The sequence below is a fragment of the Leptonychotes weddellii genome, chromosome 13 (assembly GCF_054177405.1).
Source record: "Leptonychotes weddellii isolate Sample4059 chromosome 13, ASM5417740v2, whole genome shotgun sequence".
Taxonomy (NCBI): domain Eukaryota; kingdom Metazoa; phylum Chordata; class Mammalia; order Carnivora; family Phocidae; genus Leptonychotes; species Leptonychotes weddellii.
In genome coordinates this window covers 51101579-51128255 of record NC_138381.1, presented here as the reverse complement: position 1 = coordinate 51128255, position 26677 = coordinate 51101579, and the positions used below count along the sequence as shown (strand labels likewise).

At 40.8% G+C, this 26677-nt stretch overlaps 1 protein-coding gene across 7 annotated transcripts in view; it reads left to right on the top strand.

The window, feature by feature from the left end:
- LAMA1 (laminin subunit alpha 1) overlaps positions 1 to 26677 on the top strand; it is a 160460-nt gene that overhangs the window by 53859 nt on the left and 79924 nt on the right. For all 7 annotated transcript variants that reach the window (XR_014139702.1, XR_014139701.1, XM_081801584.1 and 4 more), the window contains exons 4-16: positions 1630 to 1872; positions 3110 to 3289; positions 5692 to 5781; positions 9693 to 9810; positions 10925 to 11103; positions 11792 to 11897; positions 13876 to 14036; positions 14979 to 15119; positions 16291 to 16464; positions 18160 to 18261; positions 19449 to 19660; positions 20445 to 20556; positions 23025 to 23135. Coding sequence is in view for 5 of the 7 variants with exons in the window: in XM_081801584.1 (XP_081657710.1) it covers positions 1630 to 1872; positions 3110 to 3289; positions 5692 to 5781; positions 9693 to 9810; positions 10925 to 11103; positions 11792 to 11897; positions 13876 to 14036; positions 14979 to 15119; positions 16291 to 16464; positions 18160 to 18261; positions 19449 to 19660; positions 20445 to 20556; positions 23025 to 23135 (1929 nt within the window). In the remaining 2 variants the exon portion in view is untranslated. The remainder of the gene's footprint in view (positions 1 to 1629; positions 1873 to 3109; positions 3290 to 5691; positions 5782 to 9692; positions 9811 to 10924; positions 11104 to 11791; positions 11898 to 13875; positions 14037 to 14978; positions 15120 to 16290; positions 16465 to 18159; positions 18262 to 19448; positions 19661 to 20444; positions 20557 to 23024; positions 23136 to 26677) is intronic.

Genomic DNA, 26677 nt, shown 5'->3' with positions numbered 1-26677 from the left:
TATTTTCAGGTAAACAGAAAGTTGAAGCTGAGAACTTTGGATTCTGGAGATGATATATGATTGTTGTATTTAAATGTTTGCAGGAGAGTTACATGAAATGGAATCAGCATCTTTTCTGCAGCTCCAGAGAGTGGAATTTATGAGGCACCTTGAGAATCAATTCAGGGAAAGATCCCCTAGCAGAGGAAATTTCCATAAAACAAAAGAACTATCTTAAGAGCAAACGAATTTCCTGTCACTGGAGTGTTCCAAGAGGGGCTGGTTGGTGGACAGATGATTCCTTCTTAGTGCTGAATTTGGGGCTGCATAGCAATAAGAGTCCCTTCCAAATCCAAGATTTACCTGGCTGGTCTCCTCATACTGTTAGTGGTCATCTACATCCTATTTTCCCCTGTATGCCAGCTCTACACTTTCTTTTTATTTCTTTCTAAATGAGTAGTTTTTAATCTTTCAGAACAGTTTTTAATGCTTACAGAAAAACGAGTGTAAAATACAGAGTCCCCTATCCCCCTCGCTCCTCTGCATCCATTCCCCTTCTTATTCACAACTTGCATTAGTGTAAAACATTTGTTTCAACTGATGAGCTGATGTAGATATATTGTTACTAATTAAGTCCCTCATTTACATTGTTTCACTCTTTGTGTTGCACATTCTATGGGTTTTAACAAATGTATAATGACAGGTGTCTACAATTACATATCCTACAGAATAGCTTCACTGCCCTAAGAATCCTCTGTGGTCCCTTAGTCCACTTTCCTTCCCCCCACGTTTGGCAACTACTGATCTTTTTACTGTCTCTGTATTTTTACCTTATCCAGAATGCCGTATTTGTGAAATTATATAGTATGTAGCCTTTTCAGATTGGTTCTTTCACTTAGCAACATGGATCTAAGATTCCTCTGTATCTTTTTGTAGTGTGAGAGCTTATTTCTTTTTATCACTGAATAACATTTTAGTGTACAGATGTATCCCACTTTGTTCATCCATTCGCCTTTGGACATTTTCCATTCATTTAGGTAAATACCAAGGAGTGCAGTTGCTGGGTTGTATGGTAAGAATAGGGTTAGCTTTTAAAGAAACTGACAAACTGCATTCTAAAGTGGCTTTACCATTTTGCCTTCCTATCAGCAATTCACTGGAGTTCCTGTTTTTCCACATCCTTGTCAGCTTTCCGTATTGTTCATGCTTTGGATTTACGTCATTCAAACAGGCACACATGAAGTGGACTGACTTTTTTCCCTCATATTCAGATGCATTATTTCCAAATTACTATAAGAAATACACTTAAGCTACCACTGGTGTAATGTAATATCACTATGATCATTCAGGATCCAGATGGAAAGACACCGGAAGTAAGAGAACAAGCACTTATGTTAATTTCAAAATTATTAATGATGATTGTAATAATACACATTTATTTGTGAATACTTTTTTGAGTTTATTTTGAAAAGCGATGCCACCAGGAGAACATTCACAAGACCTATTTCTGATCAACATTTATACGGAATTACACTCAAAAGCATGAGGAGGCATTGGTGGTCATCAGACAATCCTTCTCTCAAGAGGCACTTTATTTTTGAGCAGTGGCTACTGCTTCTTGATTGAGATTTCTCAGTGTCTTTGTTTCAGGTCTTTCAAGTTGCCTACATCATCATCAAAGCTGCTAATGCCCCTCGACCTGGAAACTGGATTTTGGAGCGTTCTCTGGATGGCACCACGTTCAGCCCCTGGCAGTATTATGCAGTTAGTGACACGGAGTGTTTGACACGTTACAATATCACTCCGAGACGGGGGCCACCCACCTACAGGGCGGATGATGAAGTGATCTGCACCTCCTACTATTCTAGACTGGTACCGCTTGAGCATGGAGAGGTACTGTGCCCACCGCAGCGATGTCTGTTTTTTCTCCCGAGCCCTCACCTCAGATGTAAAGATAGCCGTTGTAAGAGCCAACATTGAACACTCCAAGTCAATCTCTCTTAGTACAGATTATAGGGATCTTTAATCTAACTATCTAGCTGTGTTCAAGATATTGACGGGAGTATCCTGATGATTGATGTCATAACCCATACATTTCACCTTACTGATTTCTTCCTTTCAAGAATAGCCTTCAGTCTTCTGTCTGCCGTGACTCAGTAACTCTATCAGAGCCTCTTAAAGCATTCTTTCCCATGACACCAGAGCAAGAACATTTGTTGAATTATTAGAGGGAGAGCTAAAATGCCTCTAAAAGAAGTAGTTTCTAGTTTTCTCTGTGAAGTTCTCCTCTTTGGAGGTGTTGAGGATTGGAGATAGCTTGTGAAGTATTCCAGCTCAGTGCTCACCATGCCCAGAGGGGCATACACACTTCATTAAAGTCAGTACGATCAAAAACAAGCCATTCTTTTTTTTTTTTTCCTTTCTTTTTTTCATTTTCTTCTTCTTCTTCTTTTCTTAATGGAGGAAGCAGTGTGGGGGGGGTGTGGGGAAGGGCAGAGGGACAGAGAGAATCTTAAGTAGGCTCCACACCCAGTGCAGAGCCCAGTGACGGGCTCGATCTCACGATCCTGAGATCATGACTTGAGCCAAAATCAAGAGTCAAACACTTAACTAACTGAGCCACCCAGGCACCCCCAAAGAACAAGCCATTCTTTAGTAGCGCCTGACTTGATGAGATAAAACTGCAAAACCTCTCCTGACGACTCTTCACAGCAGGAATTCTGCAGCAAGCCTGCATTGTTTCAAGAGCAGAGATTAAGAGAGTGGGTATACAAAACTTTCTGGCACCTTCTCTCACTCTCCCCAGTCTGTTCTGGACATTAAGAATTTGTTTTAGTGGAGTAATAGCCTAATGATGCATGTTAAAATACCCTCAACACTGGGAGAAGTGGTCCCATTAAGTTTTCTAGCAATCTCTGAGATGCCAGAATGCATAACTTTAAATTAATTGAAGATACTTTGGGATCATGGTGTTCACAAGTAGTAATTAACAAATGTTGGGTTTCTACAAGAATCTAGTTGTTTGGTTTGATTTTAGATGGTATCATTATGTCCTGAAGTTAAACAATCAGGGCTATATTTTTGCATGCTTAAAATTGACATTCGTTCGTTTTGATGTCTTTATCTTTAGATTCATACATCACTAATCAATGGCAGACCAAGCGCTGATGATCTTTCACCCAAGTTGTTGGAGTTTACTTCCGCACGATACATTCGCCTTCGCTTACAGCGCATTAGAACCCTCAATGCCGATCTCATGACCCTCAGCCACCGTGACCCTAAAGACCTTGATCCTATTGTTACAAGACGAGTAAGTCTGTGGCAGGGCTCCCCCATTGTGAAAAGTTTATTTTGTTTAAGGAAAATAGACTTTTCTTTTTGATTGGCTTTGCCCTCCCAGGTTGACCTTTTTTTTCTTATTTCATTGAAAATCATTACATATGCTTTATTTAACGTGCCACTTTTCTAAACTAGGGGATGGTTCTGACATTGTGCCCTTGGGCTCCCTCCCCCCATCCCATAATGCCATTCTGTAGTAAATGTTGTGGTATTGCTCTTCACACTGTGGTCTGACTCCACATCTGATCTTCAGCAAGTAAGCTGTTGTTTTTTCACTTAAAAGGAAATTTTAAAGTTTGAGTTATAATTTACATTCAAGAAGATGTACAGATTTTAAGTGTATAGTAAATGTACAAGGCTTGTGTGGACAAACATCTTCAAATCCCTTGGATAAACTAGGAGTGGAATTACTGAGTTATGGGGTAACTGTGTGTTTAATATTTAAGAATTTGTGAAGCCTTATGGAAAATTGTACCATTTTGCAGACCAGCAACATGTGAGAGTGCTGTTGTATGACACACTGTCACAGATTTGTGTTGTCAATCCATTTTCACATCAGCCATTCTGATGTGCATATGGTGACAGCTCCTTGTGATGTTAATTTGCATTTCCCTGATGACACATGTGAGCAGGTGCTTATTGGTATCTGATCGAATATTTTTGTCCATTTTTCATTTGGGTCATTTTGTCTCCTTATTACAGAGCTATAAAAGACTTTTAGATATTTTGTGTACAAGTCCTTTGTCAGATATCCACATTGCAAATATCTTCTCTGTCTGGAGCTTGCTTATTCACTTTCCCATGACATTTGAGAGGTTTTAATTTTAATGAAGTCCAATGTATTATTTTTTCTTTAATACTTAATGCTTTCTGTGCCTTTCTGAAAACGACTTTTTAAATTCCAGGTTTGCAAAGATGTTATGCTTTATAGTTTTAGCTTTTACATTTATTGTCTTTCAAATTAATTTTTGTGTTTGGTGTGAAGTAGAGATCAAGGCTCTTTGTTTCCCTGTATATGCATGCAACTGTTCGGCACCATTCGTCTTTATGCCAATAACAAACTTTTTCAATTGCTGTGGTTTTTTAGACTTAAGTCTTGAAGTCAGGTACTAAAATAGTCCAAATGAGTTCTTTTTCAATATCTCTGGCTATTCTAGATTCATTTTGTCTCCTTATAAATTTTAGGATGGGTTTGTTACTTTCTGCCCCCCCAAAAAAATCCTGCTAAGATTTTCATTGGGATTCCACTGGATTAATAGATCAGTTTGGGAAGGATTGTGGAAGACACTTTGATAATATTGGATCATCTAATCCATGAACATGCTGTATCTCTCCACCTGTCTGGGTCCTCTGTAGTTTCTCCTGGCAATGTTTCATTATTTGTTTATTAGTACATCTATTATTCAATGTATTCTTAATATACATTTTTGCCTGTTAGCCTTAATAGATTGCTTTCTAAATTTTATTTTCCATTTCTTCATTGCTAGTGTATAGAAATACAGTCCATTTTTTAATTGATTTTACATATTAAGACATTGCTAAAGTCACAGATTATTTCTAGTGGGTTTTGTTTTTTGGTTTTTGGTTTTTGTTGTTGTTGTTGTTGTTTTAGGTTTTCCCAAGTACACAATAATATCATCTACAAATAATGAGAGTTTGGCCTTACTGTGCACTTTTTATGTCTTTGATTTCTTTTTCCTTGCATTATTGAGCTGGCTGGCACTTCCCATAGATGTGGAATGGAAATGGTGAGAACAGATTATAAGAGGAAAACACTTAATCTTTCACTGCTAGCTCTCAGGTTTTCATGGATTCCCTTTATTATGGCTGAGCAGATTCTCTTCTACTGGCTTGCCAGCTTTTTTTAATGAATGGTGGTAAATTCTGTAACATGTGTTTTGTGACTCTATTGAAATGATCAAATGTTTTTGTTCTCCTTTATTCTGTTAATACGGTGATTTACATTTACTAATTTTTGTGTGTTGAACTAACTTTGCATTTGGGGGGAAAATTCTACTTGGCCATGAGTTATTATCCTTTGTATAAAGTACTATATTCAATTGTATAGTGCTGTATTCAGTATTTTTTAGGGTTATCAGTTATGGGTTTTGAATATGACTGCCTGGTATGAGGTGCAGCCAAGTTAAGAATTTCTTTTAGACTCATTTGTTTTCTGTTGGTGAGTTCATTTGGGCATTATTTGTTTTAAATCAACACAAGGATTTTTGTGCATGAAATATAATTTAAAGTGTGTCTCTAATTATTTTTTAGGTTACCAATAACTGCTGAGCTATATGTTGGAGAGCCCAACATTTTCTTTGAACTGAAATAGAAGAGGCCTTAATTTTTATTTGTCACTTTCTTTTTCCTTAGTATTACTATTCAGTCAAAGACATTTCTATTGGAGGAATGTGTATTTGTTATGGCCATGCTAGTAGCTGTCCATGGGATGAAACTACAAAGGTGAGTTCTAGTATTTTACAGTTTATTAAAACTTTAAAATAGGAGTTACAGCTATAGTGTTTGCCTTACTGTTTTTTTACTCAAGTCAGATGTTGAAAGGTATAAAATCATGGTGCAAAAAGTATTTTTCAGATAATTTAACTGATTTCATTTTTTTGAACAATTTTATTCCACTTTCTTTGGAGGATATATTTCTTTTTTGTTTTGTTTTCCTAGTATGTCCAGCACAAAGAAGATTTTTTTCATCATGACAAGCATACTCTTTAATCTCTATCACCTATTTCCTATTTCACCCATTACTCCACACCCCTCCCTCAGATAACCATCAGTTCGTTATCTGTAATTAAGAGTCTGTTTCTTGGTTTGCCTCTGTCTCTCTTTTTTTTACCTTTGCTCATTTGCTTTTTTTCTTAAATTCTACATGAGCATATGGTATTTGTCTTTCTCTGGCTGACTTATTTCACTTGGCATTACACTCCCTAGCTCTATCCATGTTGCAAATGGCAAGACTTCATTCTTTTTTATGGCTGGATAATATTCCATTGTATAGATACGTACTGCTTCTTCTTAATTCATTCATCTATTGATGGACACTTGAGCTGCTTCCATAGTTTGGCTATTGTAAATAGTGCTGCAATAAACATAAGGTGCGCGTCTCCCTTTGAATTAGCATTTTTGTATTTATTAGGTAAATACCCAGTAGTGCAATTACTGGATCATAAGGTAGTTCTATTTTTAATTTTTCAAGGAACCTCCATACTGTTTTCCAGAGTGGCTGCACCAGTTTGCATTCCTACCAAGAGTACAAGAGAGTTCCCCTTTCTCTGGATCCTTGCCAGCACTTGTTGTTTCTTGTGTTGTTGATTTTAGCCATTCTGACCGATGTGAGGTGGTATCTCATTGTAGCTTTGATTTGCATTTCCCTGATGATGAGTGATGTTGAGCATCTTTTCATGTGTCTATTAGTCATCTGGATGTCTTCTTTGGAAAAATATCTGTTCATGTCTTCTGCCCATTTTTTAATTGGATTATTTGTTTTTTGGGTGTTGAATTGTATCAGTTCTTTATATATTTTGGATACTAACTCTTTATTGGATATGTCATTGCAAATGTCTTCTCCCATTCAGTAGGTTGCCTTTTAGTTTTATTAATTGTGTGATTTGCTGTGCAGAAACCTTTTATTTTGATGTAGTCCCAATAGGTTATTTTTGCTTTTATTTCCCTTGCCTTAGGAGACATATCTAGGAAATTGTTACTATGGTCTATGTCAGAGAAATTACTGCCTGTGCCCTCTTCAAGGATTTTTATGGTTTCAGGTCTCACATATAGGTCGCTAATCCATTTTGACTTTATTTTTGTGTATGGTAAAAGAAAGTGGTCCAGCGTCATTCTTTTGCATGTAGCTGACCAATTTTCCCAACACCCATTTGTTGAAGATACTGTCTTTCTCCCTTTGTATATTCTTTCCTCCTTTGTCAAAGATTAATTGACCATATAATTGTGGGTTTATTTCTTGGTTTTCTATTTGAGTCCATTGATCTATAGTACCATACTGTTTTAATTACTACCACTTTGTCATATAACTTGAAATCTGGAATTGTGATACCTCCTGTTTTATTTTATTTTATTTTATTTTTTTAAAGATTTTATTTATTTATTTGAGACAGAGAGAATGAGAGACAGAGAACATGAGAGGGAGGAGGGTCAGAGGGAGAAGCAGACTCCTGCGTCGGGCTCCCTGCTCGGATCCCGGGACTCCAGGATCATGACCTGAGCTGAAGGCAGTCGCTTAACCAACTGAGCCACCCAGGCGCCCCCTCCTGTTTTATTTTTAATTTTCAAGATTGCTTTGGCTGATTGAGATCTTTTTTTTTTTTTTTATTTGAGAGAGAGAGAATGAGAGAGAGCACATGAGAGGGGGGAGGGTCAGAGGGAGAAGCAGACTCCCTGCCGAGCAGGGAGCCCAATGCGGGACTCGATCCACGGACTCCAGGATCATGACCTGAGCCGAAGGCAGTCGCTTAAACAACTGAGCCACCCAGGCGCCCTGATTGAGATCTTTTATGGTTCCATACAAATTGCAGGATTGTTCTAATTCTGTGAAAAATGCTGTTGGTATTTTGATAGGGATTGCATTAAATCTGTAGATTTCTTTGGGTAGTATAGGCATTGTAACAACATTCGTTCGTGCAATCCATGAGTGTGGAATTTCTTTCCATTTTTTTGTGTCGTCTTGAATTTCTTTCATCGGTGTTTTATTGTTTTCAGAGTACAGATCTTTCACCTTTTTGGTTAAGTTTACTCCTAGATGTTTTATTGTTTTTGGTGTAATTGTAAATGAGATTGCTTTCTTAATTTCCTTTTCTGTGGCTTTATTATTAGTGTATAGCAATGCAACAGATTTCTGTACATTAATTTTGTATCCTGCAACTTTGCTGAATTCATTTATTAGTTCTAGTGGTTTTTTGGTGGAGTCTTTGGGGTTTTCTATATGTACTAACCTGCCATCTGCAAATAGAGCTTTACTTCTTCCTTACCAATTTGGATGCCTTTTATTTCTTTTATTTATTTTTTGTTTGGAAGATGTATTTCTAATTAAGTATTTACTGTGAAATTTTTGTGGTAAAATACACATAACATAAAATTTACCATTTTAACCATTTTCAAGTATACAATTCAGTGGCCTAATGATCTTTGAAGATCTTTTCTCTATAAGACTGTCAAGCTAAAACCATGCACAGTTATAAATTATGCTTATATTTTTTAAAAGAATTGTTCCCCTCCTCCCATTTTCTTCCTCTTCCATGTTTGTGGTACTAAATCAAGAGAAAATCAAGTTTACCCATTTTAACATAATACTAAGTGAATAATATGAGACCCTGTCTCCTCTTAAACAATTTATATGAAGCGACTTGTTATTTTTCCCCCCAGTCTTTGTAATTCTCTGACTCTTGAATAGGATTATCCTCTTTTGAGGCTGAAACCTAGGAAGATCAAGAAAGTTATTAATAAGAGCTTATAAACCCTGAATATCCATGCATCTTATTTGGAAAACTTTTTGTTCATGAACCCATTTTATTTTTAGTTTTGTTTTATTCCTCCTCACTTCTGTTTATAACCAGGTCGTGTGTGTATATTTTTCTCTAAAAATGAATGTCTCTATGCTTTGATGGAGCCATATGTCCTCACGTATACTGTCATGCAGGATATGTGACCATGATCAGTTCTTTTAAAAATAAAGTTATGTGGGGCACCTGGGTGGCTCAGTCGTTAAGCGTCTGCCTTCGGCTCAGGTCAGGATCCTGGAGTCCCTGGATCGAGTCCCACGTCGGGCTCCCTGCTCGGCAGGGAGTCTGCTTCTCTCTCTGACCCTCCCCCCTCTCATGTACTCTCTCTCTCTCTCATTCTCACTCTCTCAAATAAATAAATAAATCTTTGGGGCGCCTGGGTGGCTCAGTCATTAAGCGTCTGCCTTCGGCTCAGGTCATGATCCCAGGATCCTGGGGTTGAGCCCCGCATCGGGCTCCCTGCTCAGCAGGAAGCCTGCTTCTCCCTCTCCCTCTCCCCCTGCTTGTGTTCCTTCTCTCACTGTATCTCTCTCTGTCAAATAAATAAATAAATAATCTTTAAAGAAAATCATAAGAGGAGGCGCCTGGGTGGCTCAGTCGTTAAGCGTCTGCCTTCAGCTCAGGTCATGATCCCAGGGTCCTGGGATCGAGCCCCGCATCGGGCTCCCTGCTCAGTGGGGAGTCTGTTTCTTCCTCCCCTTCTGCCCCTCTTCCTGCTTGTGCACGTGCTCGCACACGCTCTCTCTTTCTCTCTCTCAAATAAAATCTTAAAAAATAAATAAATAAAGTTACAAAAAATATACAGGTTAATTCCAGATGTCATTTTGTATTCTCCATTTCTAGAAGCTACAGTGTCAGTGTGAGCATAACACCTGCGGAGAGAGCTGCAGTAGGTGTTGTCCAGGGTACCACCAACAGCCCTGGCGGCCCGGCACCGTTTCTGCTGGGAACACATGTGAAAGTAGGTCTACTGAGAATGGAAGGATGTAGTGTTTTTCCTTCTTAACATGCTTACTTTGATGATGACTTAACATTGGGACTAGGACGTAACTTGTTTTTTTAAATATTCGAATAGTTCCCAAAGTTACATACTACCTGAATACGATTTAAAGTATTGAGACCTACCTGTATCTTTAGGGATTTGCTATTTTATCTCAGGTTCCTCTTCCCATATATGGATGTATTCTTTACCTAATTTGGATTTAATTTTTAAGTAGGCAATACATTCACACGATTCCAACATCCACCAATATATACAAAATACGTAGTGAAAAATATTCCTTCCACTCTGTCTCCATCCTATGTTCTTCCTGAAATTTTTATGCAAATAAAACATACATCAACATATCCCTACCCCCAATGTAGTTCATACATGGGGCCTGACATGCTTGCATGTTATTCTACATATGGCTTTTATGTTTAACAGTATGTCTTCAAAATCTTTCTGTGTTAGCAATATGAAATGCTGTTCTTATTTTTATTTTATTTATTTTTTTATTTCAATTCCAGTATAATTAACACACAGTGTTATGTTAGTTTCAGGGGTACAATATAGTGATTCAACAATTCTATATATTCATTACTCAGCGCTCATCATGATGAGTGCGTCTTCATCCCCTTCACCTACTTCACCCATCCCCCCACCCAACTCCCTTCTGGTAACCACTAGTTTGTTCTCTATTGGAGTGCTGTTTTTAAAAACAGTACCACTGAATTCCATTAAATGGATGCAATATAATTAAAATAGCTACCTATCCATGGATAGTTCATGTGTTCCCAGTCTTTTTTAACACAAACAGTGATGCGATGATTAAGCCTGTACATATCACTCATAAGTGCAGGTACTTCTGCGGGATTGTGATCCCAGAAGATAGGTTGAGGGGTCAAATGGGTGTACATGTGTATAATTTTGATGACTACTCCCAATCGTCCTCAATAAGATTGCCCATATCCTATTAAATTTACTTATTCTGGAATTTTAATTTAATTTACGGTCATAGAAACTTAGGGAAGGAAGGGTTTTCTTTATATAGGACATAATAAATATATTAATTGAGATGTTAAAATTCTCCTAGAATGTAATTGTCACAATAAAACTCAAGACTGTTACTATGATGAAAGTGTTGCAAATCAGAGGAGAAGTTTGAATACTGCTGGACAGTTCCGAGGAGGAGGGGTTTGCATCAATTGCCTGCAGAACACCATGGGGATCAATTGTGAAACCTGTATTGATGGATATTATAGACCATACAAGGTGAGAGTGTTTCTTCACCATAGCTGAATTTCATTGCCTTTTCAAGGTGGAAAAGAGATTTCGCCAACGGTCAACTTCAATACTGGAAACTCATTCCCTTCTGTAATATTTCCTTTATATTCTTATTCTGCTAGTAGCATTTTTTGGATATCTGTTTCCTGCTCTGTCTGTCCTGTGTTCTTGCTCAGAGTAGGATGTTCACTTGTTATTTAACTTGGATTTGGGGCCCTACTGGCTGTGTAATCTTGGTTTTGTAATACTAACTGTGAATGGGAAGAGTCAGTCAAAAACTATTGCAGCTGTATCTTGCCTGTAGGAAGTGCTCAGTCCATCCTCAGCTGACCTAATATGTAGTTACCACCTGGCTCCCTGTGGAGGTTTGGTCTAGGTGATGCTTATACATGGCTGTGAGAGAGAGCGGAGGGGAGCCCCATAACAGTGGTCATGAGAAAGAATGGCACTCTGCTAATGATACTGGCTACTGTCCCATCAAAAAATGTTTGGGGCTTTCTGGCGTGAGCTCACATTATTTTCCTGAGACCTACACTCCCTGGGTATACAAAATCATTATAATAGTCACATCTTGAGTGAAAAGCCAGTACCTTTGTCATTGGTATTATTGTTGATATTATTGCTAATATTGCTGATAATTCTAGTAAGATAATCCACGACAAACTCTGCCTTTCAGGTGTCTCCTTATGAGGACAACCCTTGTCGTCCCTGTGACTGTGACCCTTTTGGGTCCCTCAGTTCTGTCTGTATTAAAGATGAGCTCCAATCTGGCTTACACAAAGGTAAGTCTTTGGTTTTTGTGCTTGAATTGATTTTTTTTTTTTTTTGGTGGAAGATTTGTACTGGGTGGAACTATCATAATTGGATAGAAATTGAGTGATATGATTCTCTATTGATTCTTTTGTTTACAAAATACTTACCAAGCAGTTACTATGTGTCAGGCAATTCTTTAGGGCCCAGGAATATGTACTTGAACAAGATGATCAAAATTCCTGCTCACAGACACTCAACGAACACGTACATGCATAATATAACTCTGGGTAGGGAGGAGTCCTGTGGGCATGAAGCAAAATTGGGAGTCATGATTGGAGGGAGATGGGGTGTAAAGAGGGCAATGTTGGGGTGATGAAATGACATTTGAGCAGATAATTGAGCATTTGATGAGAGAAAAAATAAGGCTCAGTTTAAAGCCATATGGGGAACACAGTAAATAGCAATCCCTCTATTTAGCTCTTAGAAGACACTCACAAGGCTTTTGCATACATCATCTCGCAAAGCAAACAAATTTTCCTGCTAACTTTGTAAATGTCAGTGTTCTTTCTGGGTTACGAAAACTGGCAAAGGACTTGCAAATACCAGAATCTCCTGAAAAGGTTGCATCTGTTCAAAGACTTCTGTGACCTCATCAAATTCTCAGTCACTAGCTGTTAAAATGGATATTGATCAGCTGGGAAGGATGTGCCAACCAGGGGGCCCACCCACAATGCGGAGGGTAATTTACAGAATTGAATTAATCCTTACACAGGACTGGTAATGGGATGCTAATGGTAATGAGGATGATGTTGATTGTAGTCACAATTACCCTTGATTAGGTTCATTTTAAGAAATATATCATTTAAACATTCAGCCATAGCAGATATAAATTATTTAATGCATTTTATAGGCAAGGAAGCTGTAGCTCAGAGCAGTTAAGGAACTTGGCTGACGTTACACAGCTGAAAGTTTCAGAGCTGCCATTAAAATCAGGGATAGTGCTCATTGCCCTTTACCATTTCCCTTGTGCTTTCAAAAACAACAACAACAACAACAAACCAACAACAGCTTTATTTTGTGATACAGTTCACTACCATACAATTCACCAGTTTAAAGTGTATGATTCAGTGTTTTTTTGGTATATTTGTGGGTGCAACCATCAACACAGCCCACTATATACCATTTTCATTACCCCATAAAGAAACCCCTTCCCTGTTGGTAATCACTCCCCACTTCCCTCCATGCCCTCCGCCCCAGCCCTAGGCAACCACTGATCTTTCTCTCCACAGATTTGCTCATTCTGGACATTTCATATAAACAGAACCATACAATGTGTGGTCTTTTGAGACTGGCTTCTTTTACTTAGCATCATGTTTTCAAGGTTTATCCATGCTGTAGCCTCCATTAGTACTTTGGTCTTTTTTTTTTTCTTTTTCTTTTCTGAAAACTACTCTATCGTATGTATGTACCACATTTTATATAGCCATCCATCAGTTCATGAGTATTTCATTTGTTTCCACTTTTTGGTTATTATGAATAATGCTGCTACAAACATTCATGTCTAACTTTTTTGTGGTTGTATGTTTTCATTGTTCTTAGATAAATGATTAGGAGTGGAATTGCTGGGTCATAGAGTAACTCTATGTTGCATATTTTGAAAAAGTGCCAAACTGTTTTCCAAAGTCATGGTACAATTTGACATTCCCACCAGACTCTGTTTTTCATCTCTGTTTTCTTTTTTTAAACTAAGGGTTGACAAACTGTGGTCCATGGGCCATTATCTGGCAAACCACCAGTTTTTGTAAGTAAAGTTGTATTGGAACAGAGCTGTGCCCATCTGTTGCCTGCTCCCAAGCACTTAGGGCAAAGTTGAGTAATTGCAACAGAGATCCTTTCGCCAAAAAGCTTGAAATATTTCGTCTCTGGCCCTTTGCAGAAATAGTTTGCCAACCCCTGCTTTAACCTTTTTACCCTCCTGTTGGGCCATTGCCATCCTTTTCTTCCCAGGGAAGTGGCCAGGTCAGTGTCCATGCAAGGAAGGCTACGCAGGAGAAAAATGTGATCGCTGCCAATTTGGTTACAAGGCTTACCCAGCCTGCGTCCGCTGTGAGTGCAGTCGGGCTGGGAGTGTGAACGAGGACCCCTGCTCAGAACCTTGTCTCTGTAAGGTATGCGTGGAGGTTAAAGATGACCCTGAGTTTCTTTTGAGGTATCCTAAGAAAGCAACACATTCCATAGGTTAAGGTGATCAGTTCTTGAGCAAAGCAGCAAGGTTTAAATAGAACTCTGCTTCCCCATACCTTCCTGAGAAGCATGACATTATGTCATAGTCTATGTCCTTGGCCTTAGATGGGCACCCAGTTTGCTTTTTTGGTGCCTTCTGGGCAATGGCCATCTATTCCGGAGGTATTTCTGTGACTTCCAAGATGAAACCAAATACTGCATTTCTTAGGCCTGGGCCATTATCTCTTCTGACATTCTGTTCCAGCCTAATGTTTAGAGGAGAACCAGGTAAATACTAAATTTGTAAAAATGTCAAATAAGGCAGATATGTTATTTTGGATTTCTCTTAAAAAGAAATTGGACAATGATAAAAAACACAGTCATTGGGTACCACGGAGGTGGGGGTTTTTTGCTATCTGATATTAATATCCATTTCCCCATGATAACCATAATTTATGGGACTTCCCATTATATCTTCTGTGCTTCTTCCCATGTAAGCAGAGTCTTGAGCACATTTTATAAGTGACTGAAAATAATCTTGAGCATTTATTAATAAGACAAACAATTATATAGCCCTCCTCGGGTTTTAAAATTCTCAAAAGATCAGCAAAAATGGAAGGTTTCAAACAAAACAATATGAAAAAAGTCATTTCAATATAAATGACCGAGCTCTAGGATCCTGACCCTCATTCTTGCCTACAAAATTAAGTGGTCATAATTTCAAAATATCTGTTTTGGAAATAATGACTTCATGAGGCTTTACGTCTCCTCAGAGTATCTATTTATTTACCTGTTTCTCTGGATCACCAAACACCTTTCTTGTTAACGTCACTTTATTCTATCTATCTAGACACACGGGTTTCCAATCTTTTCTCTACTCCATGCAGGAAAATGTTGAGGGAGACAATTGTGACCTCTGCAAGCCAGGATTCTATAACTTGAAGGAGAGAAACCCCGAGGGCTGCTCAGAGTGCTTCTGCTTTGGTGTTTCTGACGTCTGTGACAGCCTTTCTTGGTCCGTCAGTCAGGTGCGGGTACCTTCCCCGAGTCCGGATTTAAGACACGTGCCACCTCAAAGGAGCTCTCTGGGAGCTGTGTTCTAAAGCAAGGGGGCTGCCTTTCCCTGTACCACCACTCCCAGCCGTTTGGAATGACATTGGCATGGATCAGAGGCAGCCGGCTACTAAAGTGTCACAGAAGTTTCTTTCTTGGTCATGTGTTTGTTCCTACATATATTTCCCTATCCAAATAATAGGATGTTATGATACTGTAGAATGTATCATGTCTCAATTTCTTCTGTGGGGAAATGCATCTGGTTGTGGGGTCAGAGGTGAGTTCTGGGACCCACTGCTCCACACTGGTCTCAGGCCAGGACATGGGTTCATGCAGAATTTTCTAGCTCAGAGAACCTGGTGAGGGTAGGAATAACAACAGGTGACATAGGGATTATGAGGGCAGACAACTGATTCCTCAGTTGTTTTGGGAATGAGGAGTCCTAGGGGGATGCCAAATGGTGCCTGGGAGGACAGTGTGATGGCCTGAGGTTAGGGAGGACGGCAGGGCACAGGGCTCATCCGTGGTAACCACCTGGCCTCCCCATGGCCATCTTGGGAAAGCTGTATTCAGGGTAGGGGGGTTGCTAGTCCCTGACTCTCCTTTCCCTCCCTCCCTCCCTCCCTGGCAGGTTGGTGAGGAGTGGGAGCAACATCGGGGAGGGAGTGGGAATCCCAATCAGTACCTAAGAATGAAGGTGAATCCCTGTGGCTACCATGCTGGGGTGATGGCTTGTCATCTCTTTGTAAATGATAAATCAGGAGGATAGGATCTGGAGGTTATTTTTATACATTTTTCAGCTTTTTGGTAAAGCTGTTCAATGCATCTATTAAGATCCTTGCTATTTTTTTTTTAATCTAAAATATATTATCTGTGTCCGTCACAGTTTTGCTCGCCAACTTGCTTATAATTGATCTGGGGATCTGGAGAGTGTTTGACTCATTCTCAGATTTTCTTGATCCTTTGACAAGTAGAAGGGTCATGAGTCGTGTGGTTCTGTGGCCACAGTGTGTTAACCCCACGGTGTTCTGTCCTTAGCTAAGCTCTCTGGGTCTGTTTCTTCATTGTAGGGATATTAGTACTGGCCTGGGTGAAATCTCAGGGGACTTCAATTTCATATTCTGAAATTCTGAATCTTTTTTTAAGGTGAAAGATATGTCTGGGTGGCTGGTCACCGACCTGATCAGTCCAAGCAAGATCCTGTCTCAGCAAGATGCGCTGGGTGGGCGTCATCGGATTAGCATCAACAACACGGTGGTCCTGCAGAGGCTGACTTCCAAGTATTACTGGTTGGCCCCAGAGGCCTACCTTGGAAATAAGGTAGGGCCATCGCCAGAAGTGACATCTTGGGCAAAGATCTCAGAGCACATTAGGAAAGAACTTCTTGTTGGCAATTTAAGTCGTCTCAGGGTCACTCGAGGGTTTGACAGATAATTGTACAGCATTTACTTACACCTGACTCACATGGTCTTGCTTAGCCTTGGGTGACTTTATTACATCATTAGACTATGAACTTTGTTCTTGGCCACGTTGGTCATAGGCAGGCTGCTGTAGGAAGTCTTGTCCCCTCCTCCCATGACAGGCTCTCCACTTTCCTCTGCGTTCCTGGATCACTTGGGCCTCTGTGAAGTGTTGGGCAAAGTCCTGCTTTGTTTAGTTAGCCCTGTACTTTCCTTAGCCCCAGGGCTCAGTGGAGAGCCTGGCGCAGAAGGAACTTGGGCGGGACAGACTGGGCATTGGGGCTGGTGTCCTGCCAGTTTCATTATCAAGACAGATTCTTTCTCACCTAACATTCACATTTAGCAAAGATAGAATACTTCCCATTTTAAGAAAATGCAAAGTGGTGATTCTACCAAGGGGAAATTTGGTTAATATGATTTAACCTGCCATTGTCCCCTTCTTCCCTACCAATCATGCCACTTCTTTTTTTTTTTTCTTTGAGACAGAGAGGGAGGGAGGGAGAGAGAGCATGAGTGGGGGGAGGGGGCAGACAGAGAGAGAGAAACAGACTCCCCGCTGAGCAGGGAGCCCCATATGGGGCTCCATCGCAGGACCCCAGAATCATGACCTGAACCAAAGGCAGTTTGGTTCAAAGGTTAGTTTACCTGAGTGAGCCACCCAGGCGCCCCCAATATTGCCACTTCTCTCCAGATTCTGATGATCCGAAAATATACTCTGTAGAATCTATCTCAGTGGCTCAAGCTCCGTGCTTACCTTCCCTGTGCATTTGGTTTGTTTTGAAGTAATGGTCTATGTTTCATCGTAGTGCAGGTCTTATAGCTTGGGAAGTTTCTATTTCACTTATTGGTTATATTTTAATTTTACAACTTATTTTATTTAGACTTAGGTTTAAGTAGTGTTTATTTTGAAAACAATTCTTTTTTCCCATCAAATTATAATCCTAGAAGATGTGCTCTCTTTATAATGTGGTCTAATCACCAAAGGTCAATGATCTTTTTTTTCCTGTTAAGATCACTCTTCTAATTTTCGGGTGCAAAGACTGGATTCTGAACCTGATATTGTGTCACACACCTGTCACAAAGAACATCTCCATTTTGTATTAAAGGATACGACCAGGAGGAAAAACCTTTAGTCCATCTTTTAACTGATGAGTCCTGTTCCTTATTGTTCTTCTACAAGCAGTGCAAGGAGATCAGAATGTTGGGATTATCATCATGGATCTGACTCCTAAATCCTAAAAAATTAAGTGAAATACACGTCTCCTATGTGACTCACAGAAGTTGATGCTCGTTCACCTTGGGCTTTCTTTAAGAAGGAGCACATCTTTCTTCTGTACATTTAAATCACATCCTGCATTTTGGTAATATTGGTTAAACAACATATTCGTATAATATGCTTTCTTTTCACTGCCTTGCTGTGGACTCCCTTCTGTACCGTGGCCACTCGGACACCTTGCAGCCGGGTTGTTTCCCAACGGATCCTGGCCACCACTTCCTCTTACAGAGGGGCTGTGGTCATGTGCCCTCCGTGTTCACTCTCGCTTACCTCTTTCAGCTGACTGCGTTTGGTGGCTTCCTCAAGTACACAGTGTCTTATGATGTTCCCGTGGAGATGGTGGACGGGGACCTCATGTCTTACGCTGATGTTATCATTAAGGTAGTTGCTTTCACATTGCTTTGCTGTAGAGCAGAAGGGCTTCTCTGGGGGACAGTTCATGACTCCAAGTGGTAAGGGAGGCCATAGTAGCGGGGAGCACAGGGCCAGGTGGCCGTTCAGCAAGGCTTTGCCTCATCCAGGCACCACCAAGACTGGTGACAATTCTCTTTGGGCCCATTCCTGGAATTGTCTCAGGACAGCACATGGGGCTTTTCCCTCGATCCCCAAAGCTGACCCATCTTTTCACATTGAGAAGGGAGACAGGTTTGCTCTGACGTTGGAAGTACCCTGTCAGCCCTTTGAGTCCCTCTGTCTCCTTCTGCCACGTTGCCACCCACATGAATGCTTAGCCAGTAGTGCTTGGCAGCGTGGGGACGGAAGATGGGTTCCCATTTTTGTCCTCAGCCACTGTACCCTCACTCCCTTCCGCCCCCATCACTCAAAGACCCAGCTCAGCCTCGCCGGAAATTTTCCCAAAGGTAAGAAACCACCTCAGGTTCTAGTCTGCAGTGTCTGCCCCCTCTCCTGGTACCTTTATTTTTTATTTTTCTTTAAAGATTTTACTTATTTATTTGAGAGAGAGAGAGAACAAGTGGAGGGTGGAGGGAAGGGCAAAAGGAGAGGGAGAAGCAGGCTCCCTGCTGAGCAGGGAACCCAACATGGGATTGGATCCCAGGACCCTGGGATCATGACCTGAGCCGAGGGCAGACATTTAACTGACTGAGCCACCCAGACGTCCCTTTCTCCCAGCACCTTTAATGATGTGCACCCCCCATCCAGCCTGCGGCAAGTGGGATCGGGGTGACATAAAGCATTTTTGGGAATGGCAATTTTGTGGAAAGCTAGAGGTATCTTTATATACTTTTCTACTTTTGCTCTTCAGTTAAAGATGAGGGGTGTCAGATTCATTGCTTTGAGGAAAGCTATGGGCGCATACATGCTGTTTCTCTTCTGAGATCCCAGCACAGGACCCAGGCTTTAGATTTATTCTCTGAATCCCTCGGAGGGGAATACAAGGAAACAGCTCTCCTCTGATCATTCCGAACCAAGAGTTATAGATACAATTACATGTTTGCCCTGAGAACCTAAGCACAAATGAAAAGCCACGTTGCTGAAGAGAAATTTGCTTTTATTTTTTGATCGTGAAGTTGAATTACAAATGTATTTCCTCTTGGTTTAAATATTAGGGAAATGGACTCACTTTAAGCACCCAGGCTGAGGGCCTGGCATTACAACCACATGAAGAGTACTTGAACGTGGTCAGACTTGTGCCGGAGAACTTTCGAGATTTTAATAACAAAAGGGAGATAGATCGCGACCAGCTGATGACTGTCCTTGCCAACGTGACACATCTCTTGATTAGAGCCAACTACAATTCTGCAAAAATGGCTCTTTACAGGTGTGTCTTGAAAGAGAGGGAAAGCTCATGGGAAGGGTCCTCAATCTCGTCTTCATCTATTAATAATGATGTATTTTCAGTGTAATATATTTTCCTTGATTATTTTAAGGGTACAACTAATGGAACTGGCTGCCTTAAAAAATATTTTTATTACTATAATTTTAGTGACGATGTAAGAACAGTGGTCCATGACAAGTGTGCCTCAGTAGGAGATCACTTTGACATCAGGAACAGAAACTTTCAGGGTGATTTTCTGAGAAATGCCTGACAAGTTCACAATTGTCTGGACCACCTTGTATCTTGTTTTTACCCTCCTGATGTTAATGGTCTTAGATTTTCCTGTCTATTTAAGCTAATGTTCCCATCCTCGGTCATGTCATTACTTCCAGAAGGTCAATTTCTGGCAATGCCAGGCTACGGCTACGCATGCACGTTGGCCTAAAGCAAACACAGAATTTTACATTTAAGAACAATCTCTGTATTTGAGATAGGATGATTAAATGGGTTAGTTTTTCAGAAGTGTTTCAACTCAGACTGGGCAACATCAGACCCTTCCCACAGCTGTCTGGGCGACTACTCTTCTTTGCACCAAATGTTGCAAAGGCCTTCCAGAGAATACTGACAGCTTTCAGAAATCATATTGGTGGGAAAATCTGTAGTAACTTACAAAAGTCACATCACCTTTTTGTTTGAAGAAAACTTTAAGAATCCACCTTCATCAAGATGTCAGCTGTCATTTGCAGGTAGGCATCTGAGTCACGGGATGACTCCTGTCTATTGGTAGGTTGGATTCTGTCTCTTTGGATACAGCCAGCCCTAACGTTATAGACCTGGCACTGGCCACCGAGGTGGAGCACTGCGAATGTCCCCAAGGCTACAGAGGGCTCTCCTGTGAGGTAAGGCTCCTCTTCTTCCCTTCCTACCTCCTTTTGTTCTTTCCTAAGGAGACAAAAAGCACATTAAAGGTGATACAATAACCCGCACTTGAATTTTAACTTTAGAAACCTAACATTTGGCTCAGACTTTGGGCAGCTTTAGGAATATTGGAAGTCACAATGTTTAAGGCAATCTGGTGCCTCTTCCAGGGGAGTCCTGGGACACGTGGAAGTGGCCTGATTTCAGTCTACCCTCTTGCCTTAGTCAACCAGAAAGTTGCACTGCCCATGCCATAGTTTGCATTTCTAAGGAGGGTTGAACTTGATTGTATCTGGACATTTACAAATCACCAGCGTGCCACCTAGAAAGCCAGGCCCGTTTTGAGACTTTTTATGGCCCCCAGCTAGGTTAACTTGGGTGACCTCTACTTCACAATGAAGTGTGTGAGAATGTGCTTACAATCACCAGTAGAAGTAATCTGTCACTAAAAAAATTTTCTGAAATATATTTTGAAATTATTTGGACATGAATATTGATAATAACTCTCTCCTGCTGAGGACTTTCTATGTTATTTGGCACGATCCTAACCTCTTTCTGTAGGAAAGAGCTAGGAAGTAGTTATATCAGGTTCCAAGCATCACGTGCACCATTAACCACCACACGGTCCTACCTCTCCCGTGTTTAAGACTGGCTTGTCATTGACTGTGAGTTTTGGGCCATTAACTTATGATTTGTTTTTACGAATCTTTATCAGTTGTACACTTTGCAGTTAATAAAGTTGGCCTGTGCTTCATGATGTAGACTTTTAATTAAATATTTCTATTTCTATTTTAAATATTTTACAGGGTTGTTTCTTTTATGACCCCATGAACTTTTTTTTTTAGATCTAAGACATGTATTTTTAGGCCAAGGAAGTATCTGTAGGATCTAAGTCCTGTGTGCTTACCGGATAAATGACCTTAAGGCTACCTCATAGTATGTGGGATGTGGGAGTGGGCTGGCTGGCAGATAAAGTAGAAGCCCAGGCTAGCTAGACCAGGAGGAGGCAGCAGTGAGCAGGTGCTGCTGGAGGACTCCTGGTCCACTGGGTTCAGAGGAAAATGCGCTGATGTGCAGGGGATGATCGCTCAAGGAAGCACACGAAGCTTAACACATAATTTTAAGTGTTTTTATCAGCCAGAAGAACTCATTCTTTCATTAGGAGCTGACGTAAGGAATCAGGCAGCTATAGGTGGGGACTGGAATTCTTGAGAGCCCTGTGGCCACCACACAGACCCCCAGGCAGCTCCCCCTCAGTGCCCATCTGTAGACTGGCCCATTGTCCTTGACGGGAACGTGGTGCATGGAGGTGTTAAGGGGACTTTCACAAGGTCAGTGTGAATGAATGCATGTATATATTACTCAAATAATGAAAATGCAATTTTAAAATTTTTTACAAGAGTAAAAACCAGATCCACGCCTCTCCTCCCATGGCCCCATGGGAGTATGCTGGCCTCCCAAATAATCACTCACCAGTCTGCACTCGAAACACGTTTTATGTCTGGTGCAGCCCCAAGGAGCCCCGTGGCCACAGGTCTGGGAGGTGTGTCTCCCCGACTTTGAATCTTTCCATTGGCACAGTGGGCACGGGGTCTAACTGCTCCATGTTCCATATTCCATGTCTATAAAATAGAGAGAATGGTTCTCAGGGTCATCTTGAGAATGACATGAATGACTGTCTGGGATGGCCCCCTGCTCCTCCCAGGCAGGGGACAGCATCCATGAATACCACGAAAGCACGCCTATAATGTTTGCTCAATTCACCTGATGCAGTTTGATACAGACCTACCCTTGAGCACTTTGATGGTAGTATTTAGTGACTCTTACCCAAAAGAAAACAAAATCAGGTTGAGAGGAAAATGTCCTCTTGATTGAAACACTGGTTAAGTGGCTGAGTGTTACATGATTTCTAATAATATTGCGGCAGGTACCGTGAAGGTGGATGCTGACCCATTGTATCGCCACTAGGTTTTGGTGTGCGTGTTTCTACCTATAAAAAGAAATGAGGAAGGGGGCCTGGGTGGCTCAGTCAGTTGGGTATCTGACTTTTGATTTCGGCTCAGGTCATGAGATCAAGCCCCATTTAGGTCTCCAAGCTCAGCAGGGAGTCTGCTTGGGATTCTTTCCCTCTCCTTCTGCCCCTCCCCCTGCTTGTGCATGCTCTCTCTCTCAAATAAATCTTTAAAAAAAAATGAGGAACTGGATTATGGCGATGTTGCACAATTCGGTAAGTTTACTAAAAAATCAGTGAACTGTATCCTTAAAATGGGTGCATTTTATGACATGTGAATGATACCTCAATAAAGAAGTTTGGGGGGGAAAAAGAAGTATGTTTCTCTACTTATGGAAATTGGAGCGCTTGATGTTCCTAACCTATTGACAAGAAGATGATTTGCATGATGTACAAGGTTGCCTTCCCCCGCGTGTGTCACCTGTCCCTCTCTTGCAGTCCTGCCTCCCTGGCTATTACCGCGTGGATGGAATACTCTTTGGAGGAATTTGTCAACCCTGTGAATGCCACGGCCATGCAGCTGAATGTGATATTCATGGCGTTTGCTTTGTGAGTCTGTTGCCAAGAACTCGAGTGCCCCCTCCTACCTATCCCAAAGCCATCTGCTGCGCAGAGTGGTTAAAAAAAGTGCTTCCTCCATAGGAGATTATCCCGGCCCTTGTAGACCCCAGAGGAAATTCGCAGACTTAAGTTCATATCATAATATGTTTCCTGCTTTTTCCTCCGCTCTTTTTTGAAAAAAAGTTATTTTGGTGAAAATGGAAAAGGGATATATAATGTCATTGCAGGTTTTTTATTAGAACAACGAATTCACTTCGTAAGATTAGAAAGCCATATAAAGGTAGAAAATATTGCCCACTGATTAAAAAGGATCAGGGCTTTTAAATGAAAGTGTTAGAATTCCTTTAACATATTACACAATATGTCCTAAAAGGAATAATAAAACTTCTAATAATCACACTCGTTTGTGCAATATATAATGCTTTATAGTTCTTAGCTCGGGTAAACTCTTCAAACAAGTACTTCTTTCATGCAACAGGAGTTGAAACATGGCTTGACAAATATGCAGTTAATCTTGAGAATGAACTTTGGGGCAGATACAGGGCAAGACTTGTTTTTTAACTTCAATCAGGAATTCTTTTAGGCTCTTTTTGCCTGGAAGCCAGGCCATACTCCTGGGTTCTAATGGATTTACTGCACAGAGATGGAGTGAATGCCTATATTAATCAGCTGAGTCCTATTCACCATACAGGGGAATGTTCATGCTCTTTCCAAAAGAGATTGATTCAGTCCCAAGGCTAGGGAAAATTAATTATCAGAGCCATGGAGAAGATCTCAACATGATGCCATGGATTGTTTAATCTTTCTAGAACTTAGTTTTTCTTGATTCTGTAAGTAAAGCTTTCATTTTGTTCTTTGTTCATTTCATCGTTCTGGAAAGCAAGTGTCTATAGGAATTACATGAAGTGATGTTTTACACACACACTCAATCCCTCAGGATCAGTTTCCCAGAGCTTGATGAGGTTGTTGCTTTTTTTAAACGCCTCTGCCTTTCCATTTGGGTTTGTAAGGCCAGCCTTCTAGGGTGGCTGCCAACAGTTGGGGGTGTCAGCAGGCTGTGATTGTGGCACCCATGGCTTTAGGTACAGGTAAGCCAAAAGGGTATTGGCACATGCTTCTATTACTATATCTTTACAAAAATATATACTCACACTAAAGTGAAAATGCTAAGTAGCAACCAGCCCTTAAGTTCTAATTATAATAAGTGATAATTTTTATAATTGAAAAATTTGGGGAAATAATGTTAGATTTACAATAAGGCTGCAAAAATAGCACGGCAAGATCCTGTTCAGTCTTCACCCTGCTTTCCCTGGTGCTCGCATCTTGCCTTACCAGAGTACAGTGATCAAAATTAAGAAATTCACGTGGGCACAATCTCATCAACAGAACTGTGGATTTCACTCAGATTTCATCAGATTTCCCACTCATGTCCCCTTTCCAGCCTCAAATCCAGAACCACTTTGCAGTTGTCGCCTTCATTCTGTGACAGCGCCTCAGTTTTCCCTTGTCTTTCATGACTGTGGCGCTTTTGAGGAGCCCTGGACATTCTCTGGAATGTCCTCCACTAGAGTGTGTCTGTTTTCTCGTGATTAGCTAGAGGTTTTGCATTTTAGGCAGGAAGACATGAAGGTGACGTGCCCCCTCGGCGCACACTGTTAGGGGATGTTAGCCCGGAACACTCAGATGAGGTGCTGTCTGCCAGCCTTTTGCACTGTCAAGTTATTATTTTTACCTTTTTAAGTCATTCATGTTTGAAGGGGCAAAAATAATAAAAATTTAGATTGGACTTTAAAGAAACATAAAAACTTGGTAGCATCATTTATCTGTTTCATCTAACTTTGCTTTTTTTTTTTTTTTTTTCTATTCTATTTTACAAAGAAACCTTTGAATTCTCCCCTTTGGATAGCCATTTCTAGCCCTGGGCCTTGCATGTAGCCATCCAGTTTCCCAGAGTCAACTCCTGATTTACAGGTTATCAGAGAGAAGGTTCCAATTGTTCTTAGTGCCCTATCTTTTTTTTTTTTTTTTAAAAGCGTGGTTTTAGGTTTACAGCAAAACTGAAAGGAAGGTGTAGGGATTTCTCATATACCTCCTGCCCCCACGCACACACAGCCTCCCATATTATCAACAGCCCCCTCCCCCCGCCAGAGGGACACATTGGTGCAGTTGATGAACCCACATTGACACATCATAGCCCCCCCAATGTCCACGATTTACATTAGCTCCTGTTCTCCCAGCTCTTTCTGCTGTCCTCCCAAGGAGAAACCAGTTTGCTCTCTTCTGAAAGAGAAGAGCCTAAAAGGCAGTTGCGTATCTTGGGCCCTCATGTTTTTTTCTCTTCCATTCAAGAGAAGATGTTTTTCCTTCCTGAGGAGATGAGCATTTCTCCTCCCTCAGATTCCAGCTCCACCAACAGGGCTGGTCCCTTAAAGGGATGGTGACCTGAAAAAGCGTCAAAACAGATTTGGTAGGTTTTTTTTAGCAGAACTACGTAATGGCTTTCCCAAAGAGAAAGAAAACCCTGTCTGGCCCTTTGAGCAAAGAAATCCTATCATAGATATTTTGCAAGTGGACATAATTAAATGTATTTTAATGAAACTAGTTATTTTGCATAATACTTTTAGCTCAACCATGTAGCCATTTACCAAAGCCAGCTGCATTTTAAATTAATTTGGGTTAATCATCAAAATCAAGGTCACATAGGGGATGGGGAGGAAAAAAAGAGTCTAAGACATTCCTACCAAAATGTCACCTGAGGACCAGCAGTCTGTGCATCACCCTGGAGTTTTTTAGAAATGCAGAACTCAGGCCCTATGTCAGACCTCCTGAATCAGAATTGACATTGAACCCAGGTGATTTGTAAACAATTCAAGTTTAGAAGCCCTGGTCTAGGATAACTACATAAAACTGGTGAAAGCCTGGGGCACTTGGGTGGTGCCCTCGGTTAAGCCTCTGACTCTTGGTTTTAGCTCAGGTGGTGATCTCAGGGTCCTGGGATCAAGCCCCACATCGTCAGACTCTGCACTCAGCATGGAATCTGCTTGTGATTCTCTCTCCCTCTCCCTCTGCCCCTCCCACTCATGCTCTCACTCTCTCTCCCTAAAATAAGTAAATCTTAAAAAAAAATGGTGAAAACCTGTTTAAAAGGATGTAATACAAATATTTATAGTCCCAAATTAAATTTAACCTATGGGAAAACTTTTATCAACCTCAGGAATGGTAGAAAAGTATTCAAGTTTTGAAACTGGAAATATTATTTAAACTGTTGAATGAAAAATGGCCAACAAGGTCTATAAAATGAGTGGCTCTCAGAAAAGGGGGTAAAGGGAAGTGGGTGGCAAGGTGGACCCACAGGTGGGAGCTGGGGCAAGTGAGTACAGGCAGGGGTGGGTAGAGATCACAGGAAAAAATTCTGGGTGACATCAGCATGGGGGTGGGGGTCATGGGAGGACCTGGGGAGACCAAGTCACGGGCAGAGCGGAACTTGGGAAAGAATATGGAGAACAGGCTCAGCTTTCCCTTGAGCTCTG